The following is a 7,446-nucleotide window of genomic DNA, read 5'->3' as shown; positions in this document are numbered from 1 at the left end:
GCGACGAACGGACGCAGGTGAGAGCCGGCTCGACCTCCGATGTTCAGAGACCGGCTGCGACCTCCTCCGCCCTGGGGCATGGGCCTACCACGACCAGGTCCGATCGGAGGAAGGCCATGACTAGCCGACTGGTCGAAGAGGAGTTGCTGGTACGAGCCCAATTTCGGGAAATCGTCGACGTTGCTGTTGAGATCCAAGGAACGCCCGAAACCCATTCCCCTCCCGAGATTTCCACCGGCGGATGAGAACTGAGAGAAAAAAGGCATCTGCTCGTCCTCCTCATCAGCCATGGTACGGTCACCTCGGACGCGGGGATCCTCATCAGCCATGGCGCGGTAACCTGCAGTCAATATGAATCATCATCAGCCTAATTGTCAACAGCAAACTAGAAATATTATCATGTGCAAGAATTGATTATTAACTTGCAATGGATGTATGAGTGAGTGCACCGATCACAGTTTGCTACATGTGTTAGCAAAAATTCAACAGCCCTAATGCAGTACTCGATCAAGCTGAGACGTAGGTAGCATACCAGGATATATATGGGACAATGAATAATTAGATGTGCCAATCAATATAACCAGCCAGCAGAAAATATGAACCTGCAGATGAACTAGCGAACCTGCAGATGAACTAGGGAGACGAGGCGGCGGCCGGGCGGCGTCGGGGCGGGCGGCGTCGGGGCGGGCGGCGGCTGGGCGGGCGGGCGGCGGGGCGGCGGCGTCGGGGCGAGTGGGCGGCGGGGCGGCGGCGTCGGGGCGAGCGGGCGGCGGCCCTCGACTCAGTTGGTCACATACAATGGCAATAACACACTATCAAAATTAACTGGTCAATTCTTCGTTTTTATATAAAAAGGCAGAACTCCTGCTGGTTCCTCAAAAACAAAATTAACGTACTACCAAAATATGCTGGGTCTTTTCTGTGATTCGATCACGGCTGGCGATCGGTTTGGAGAACCTTTCAACGTCACGGAAACCGGAGAAGGGAACATGCATGCATGCATGCACGCACGGCACGTGACGAAATATACAAAGGCTGGCGCATACAAGGAGTAGTGGCTGGTGCGCATGCGCCGAATTCGTTTGCATATAAAAACAGCACGTGGAAAATAGTTTACGATCGAGCGCGCGCGCGTGCGTTGAAGAAAACGACGGGGCGGTCAAACCGCGCCGACATGCGGGCCCCGGTCGCGTGCCGCCGGAAGCTGCCGTGAGTGATGGCGATGATGGTGAGTGCTCCAGATGATTGGTGGCGCCACCATCCATGCATGCATGCATGCAAGCAAGGCCCTGTCGGTCAGCGGTAGCTTCCACTTGAACCTTGAATGCTCCGATTGCGGCTGCGGCGCGGAAGAGTAGTAGGAGTAGCTTTCTTTTTCTTACCTCTGTCCAAGATAAATGTATCTAGTACAAAGTTATATTAAACTTGGAACAGTTACTTTGGAACGAAATAAGTATGAAAATGATTATCTTCTATCGACCGATTACGCGCGGCCGTTTGTCTTTTAGGACAGACATTTCTCATACTGGATATAAGTAGAGGTGTTTCGGGACACGCTTAATTGTGAGGGCAAGCGATTAGATTTGGATTTTTTCATGCAACATCTTTATTGTTGTAAGAAAAAATATATAACATTAGTTATATTGCAGAACACTTTTCGAAACAACAATATGAAGTTAAAAGAAAATCTGCAATGTTAGCTTTGTTGCACAAAAATCCATGCAACAACATCGTTGCAAAAGTTTCGCAACATGATCCCTGTTGCAATCATCCGAATGCAACAATATACTTGTTGCAAACGTTGTCAGCTTAATCTGTTGGTCATTCCGTATTAAATCTTTGTAGCAAAAAAAATCAATGTCCGTCTGCAGCTCTATCAGAGTCCGAAACAAAGCGATTGTTTCCGCAAATGATTTGTTGTTTTAAGAATTAATGTGTTAAGGAAGGCGATCGAGTCACGTGCCAGCCTTTAGATCGGTTGACTGCGCGCTCGGATCGGATGGCTGCCGATGTTTGCGCACCCGGAGATCCAACGGTTATTGTGTTGATCGATGTTTAATAGACATCTGTTGGTGGATGCGTGGTGCTCTCAGTATAATATATGCAGAAAAAATGTTTTAACACACGTATACGCCATCGATCCGGCACTTCGTTGTCGGCTGCGGCATGAACAGCACGACTGGTCCACCGCCGTGGCATCGTCATCTTCGTCGGGCGCCCACAGGTAAGCCCATGGTATACAATGACATGTGGTTTTGGTTAAGTTACTCACTTGATTTTGGGCCACACAAATGGAGGCGTCTTTCTCTTAACAGAAAACACATTCCTATGTACGTAACACGTTGACATAAACTCTACGCACTGGTTTTTTCTTTTTTGACATTGCTCTACGCACTAGTTTAATTTGGATCTTTCTTTTTTTAACTGGAACACCTTGCATTCCGAATTACAACGGACCAACCGAATTGGTGGTTACAAAATGAATTACAATCAATTTATGGTTGAATGGTTAGAGAGACTGTATTATCCTCAGTCCATCAGGGTTCAAGTCCTGTTGTTCGTACTTATTTCTGAATTTATTTTAAAATTTTCGATGATGCTCATTCAATGGAAAGAGACGTTTCCGTCGTCGATTAGGTGTCTACGACAATTTCGTAAATCTCAAGATATATGCTGGTTCAGTCTTTCGATGGTGCTCATAAAAATAGGGTGTGCATGTGTGTGTCTATAGGGATGAGTGTACGCCGCGTGTATATAAACGTTTGCATGTGTATTATGTTAACAAAAGTTTCTGCTACCAAACATGATGGCACTATGGCACATTATAAATGATGACTGTGGGCGGCGTACCCGACCTGGAGAGGACCATCCGGAGCAGGAGCAGCCGGAGCTACGCGCCTCATGGGAAGGGTTTGCGACGTCGTTGACGCTTCATCGGTGTGTGATGGGCCCGGGGGATGGAGATCCACCGCTGTTGAGGCCGCCTTGGTCCTACAACGACCGACGCAACACGATGCGGAGGGCCACCTCCTCCACATTGACGTTCGATCAGTCGGAGCTGCTTCCGTCGCCGGCCATCGGTTCAGAGTGCCGGGATTGGAAATGGAGTGGACGGAGACTGAACTGTCGGATGTCTAGGGTTTTTGGATTGGGATATTTCGTGGGGTCCGTCGTGGCCCGAGAGGGTCTAGGAGCGCCGAACTTTCTATATCCGCTCCATATTTAAGATAGATATGATGGGTGTCGGTTAATCCGGACATTTGAGGCCCATTTAGAGCAAGTACAATAGAGCTGAGTCAGCTAGCTATGAGGAATAAACTAATATATTTTTATCAAAAATGCTACACTTACGGGCAAGATACGGATGAAACTTACGGATTGCTGCCGCTTAGCCAATCCCTCTGCCCCGCTGATTTCAAGGGTGGGCCCTGGTGCCCCAAGTTTCCAGTAAAACATGGACAGCTGAGTCCGTAAGTTACTTTCCGTAGCTTCCGTCCGTAAATCTAGCACTTCTCTATTTTTATTTAGTTAGAGGAAAGAGAAGAGGAGAGAGAAGGTAAGCGGCCTCTTAGCTAAGAGCCAGCTCTAGCACGTGCTCCTAGGCATTTTGTTAATATGAAAGGTGGACCATATAATGTAGAAGTAGTATACTTTTACAATGAAGTATTGTACATGTTAGCTATAAGATGGGCTATAGATGACATGGCAGTGGCTTATAGCCAGCAGCTTGCTCTTAGTGCATTCCATTTGGGTAGATTTTCTCTGGCCGTACGCTGATTGATCGGCTGTCCAACGTTCGAAACGAATATAAGGGTCTGGTTGTAGATACTCTAAAACCACGGAGGTGGCGAAAATTACCCTTCAACCAATCTACGCAGCGGCTAAACTTCAACGGTGTTTCATACCCACAGAAACGGAATCTTTCAAGAGCAACGGAGTCGAACAGCAGAAAGGACCGAGCAAGATGAATTCACAAAGTCAAAACATGGAGCCAGCTCAACACCGACCCCGCAAGTCAATCCGACCCAACCCAACCCACGCAATTAATCTCCTCTAATCTCTTGCTAACACGCGTGGACTTCTTCGCGTGATCCACTTCCTATAAAACGCGCGCGCACCCACTCCCCCTCCCATTCGATTTGTGTTCAACTCCATCCACCAACTCGGTCAGCGTCTTCTTCATTCGCTCTGCTCTCCACCAGATCCATTTCACGAGCAATCCTTCGCGACCTACGGCCATGGAGGGGCCGACGGTGGAGGTGCCGCCGTACTTCCTGTGCCCGATCTCGCTGGAGATCATGCGGGACCCCGTCACGCTCGCCACCGGCATCACCTACGACCGCACCAGCATCGAGCGCTGGATCTCCGACGGCCACGCCACCTGCCCCGTCACGCAGCAGAAGATTGCGGAGGCCGACCGGGATGCCACGCCCAACCACACGCTCCGCCGCCTCACCCAGGCCTGGTGCTCCCTCCACGCCGTCGAGCGCTTCCCCACCCCGCGCCCGCCCCTCGACACCAGCCGCGTCGCCGAGATCGTCCAAGAGGGTCACGGTGCCGGCCGGCAGCAGGAGCTGGCCGCGCTCCGCGAGATCAAGGCCATCGTCGCCGAGAGCGATCGCAACAGGCGCTGCGTCGAGGCCACGCCCGGCGCCGTCGAGTTCCTCGTCTCCGTCGTCACGAACCATGCCACCACGTCCAAGTCGGCTCAAGATTTGCTAGAACTTTCGCTGGATTCCCCGACGTCCACGAGCTCGCCGGAGGAGGACGCGCTCAGCGTCATCTGCTCGCTCAAGCCGTCCAAGAAGAGCCTGCTCCGGATCCTCGAGAAAAACGTAGACTTCCTGGACACCCTGGTGTGCATGCTGCGGCGACCGAGCTACCGGTCCCGCTGTTACGGCATCATCCTGCTGAAGGCGATGGTGTCGGTCATGGAGCCGGCGAGGCTGATGACGGTGAGAACCGAGCTGGTGCAGGAGGTGGTACGCGTGGTGTCTGACAGGGTGTCCGCCAAGGCGGTGAAGGCGGCGCTGAACGTGCTGTGCCGGCTATGTCCGTGGGGCCGCAACCGTGTCAAGGCCGTCGAGGCCGGCGCGGTGACTGTGCTGGTGGAGCTGCTCCTCGACGAAGGCGGCCGGCACCCCACCGAGCTGGCGGTGGTGGCCATCGACCACCTCTGCGGCTGTGCGGAGGGGCGGTCGGACCTTGTGGCGCACCCGGCAGGGCTGGCCGTCGTGGCCAAGAAGGCTATGCGGGTGTCACCGACCACCACCGAGAGCGCGGTGCGCGCTCTGCACGCCGTGGCTAGGCACTCGCCGACGCCGGCCGTGCTGCAGGAGATGCTGGCCGTCGGGGTGGTCGCCAAGCTGCTGCTGGTTCTACAGGTGGATGCCGGCGAGCGGGCCAGGGCCAAGGCCAAGGAGCTGCTCAAGATGCACGCTAGGGTTTGGAAGGACTCGCCATGCTTACAAGTGCACCTCAAGGCGCATTACCCTTGTTGATTTCGTCACGCTGAATATCGCTAGAAGAGAAGAGCCCATTGCTCTCTTTTAGTTTCTCGCTGTAATTATCTACACAAACTGTCATCAAACATTGACACTGTTTAATTGATTGTAAATACTAGTTCCTATTTACAAAATAAAAATAAAAAACAGGCGAGACAGGCTTCTTGGATATATCTCTTGGATTGCCGTGTTATCAGATTTTTTGCGTCCTTTGTTCCTTTTTGTGATATGTCACAGAAGTTAACATGAATGCATAACACAAATACTATTTCCGTCTCGGTTTATAAGTTGTCTTACGAAAACTAAATAATCTCAAAACACTAAGGGACGATACATTAACTTTCACTTCATTTTTTGTTTTTTGACATGAATAAATCAATCAATCAATAAGAAACGTGGAACGTTTATATTTTTAATGACTTGAGACTAACTAGCACAACATGCAGTAGTATTCATTAGCAAATCAATACTAGTAATATTTTTTCTTATTTTCGTCTTCGTCTTAATCGTGGTGCACAACTTAAAATAACTTATAAACCAAGATGAAAGAAATATAACAGATAGAGAATCATAACTTATAAGGCTGATGTCGAAAACATGCATTTGCATGTTTTCTAGATGGTCCAACATACTTCACACGTGCCAGATAGTGTTACCTCGCGATGACTTACTCTGGAAAGATGAAAGCCAATTCATAAATAGATTCTCACTTTCACAAGGAAATTTCTTTAGCTTCGCGGCACAAATTATTGACTATATTAACAATTTTTGATTAATTTAATCCAAAAATAACTCATAAGTATGGCGTTTGATAGTATTTAGCTTGTACTTGTATCAACCCAAGCAAGCAGGTACTACGCAAATACTCTCTCCGTTTCAAAATAAATGTCGCTGATTTACTATAAAGTTACATTAAATCCACGACACTTATTTTGAAACAGAGGGAGTAGTATATTCGGTTACGCGGACAACAAGCAAGGTAAATTTTAAAAACAATGACAAACGGGAAAGGAATAAACGAGTTATACCCTCCAATTGATCAGTTCACAGTCGCGCGGCAGCGGCGACTGGCTTCTTCCCAACAAAGAGCTTTTCGACAACGAGTTTCTCAACTTTGGTGACTTGATGATGATGAAGACGATGAAGAGGTAGATGAAGTAGTGAACGTAGACGAACGGTTGTGAAAAGACGCGTAGGAGACACTTACCAAAAACCTAATCGCCCTTCTCTCGGTGCATGATCTCAAAGAGCGGGCTTTCAGTTCCAGAGGCCCGCTTCACCGTATAATTGTGCAGGCGGTTGAAGGGATGAGGTCATCGGTGGCAGCAACGACGAGCACAACGATGATGGAAAGTACGCCCGTGGAGACAGATCAGATGTGACCTGATTTTCGTGGTGGCTACCCAACGATCAATACTTTGGATGCGGAATTGGCGAAGTGCCCATCGCAAGTGTGGCAGTCCATCTTGGAAGGAAGAGATAATCTCCTCTTAGTCTTATTAAGAGAAATGGAATGGTTGTTGATACGACCGTTTGGTATGGTGATTGGATCCATGGGACTTCAAACTTCGGGCGTTGTGTTCCAAATCAACGTACCCGTCGGATTGATCATGCCTTGGTATCTTGGGTTCGGGCCATACTTGACGAGCATTTCTGGACAAGCAGGCGATCTTTAATACTCCTTACTTCCAGAATACAGTACGATTTCTGGTAATGGCATTACAAAAAAAAGGCGTGTTTACAATGCATTTGGCATACATACATGTATCATCCACTAAGCAGCAGCGCATGAATAGGCCCGGAGACAATCATGACCATTCAAATTATGAGGATAGTGGAAAATCCTGGTCCAAGCTATGTGCGGTGAAGATACCTTTGAAGATAAGGGTGTTTGCTTGGCGACTTGCAAAAAATTCCCTTCCTACTAGGGGTGTGTGGAATC

The 7,446-nt window shown here is 49.2% G+C and overlaps 1 protein-coding gene across 1 annotated transcript; it reads left to right on the top strand.

Annotated features, from left to right (window-relative positions):
• Positions 1-4,138: 4,138 nt before the first annotated feature.
• LOC123403862 (E3 ubiquitin-protein ligase PUB23-like) lies at positions 4,139-5,633 on the top strand. The gene has a single exon (XM_045097780.1). It carries the CDS (start codon positions 4,239-4,241, stop codon positions 5,499-5,501), a length of 1,263 nt encoding a protein of 420 aa, XP_044953715.1. The 5' UTR covers positions 4,139-4,238; the 3' UTR covers positions 5,502-5,633.
• Positions 5,634-7,446: the final 1,813 nt, after the last annotated feature.

This window comes from Hordeum vulgare, chromosome 6H (genome assembly GCF_904849725.1).
Source record: "Hordeum vulgare subsp. vulgare chromosome 6H, MorexV3_pseudomolecules_assembly, whole genome shotgun sequence".
In the NCBI taxonomy this organism is placed as follows: Eukaryota; Viridiplantae; Streptophyta; class Magnoliopsida; order Poales; family Poaceae; genus Hordeum; species Hordeum vulgare.
The sequence above is the reverse complement of the archived record's forward strand: the minus strand, read 5'-3'. Positions and strand labels throughout refer to the sequence as shown.

Excerpts from the sequence above, each read along its gene's own strand:
- LOC123403862 (XM_045097780.1), top strand. The coding sequence starts at position 4,239 with ATGGAGGGGCCGACGGTGGAGGTGCCGCCGTACTTCCTGTGCCCGATC.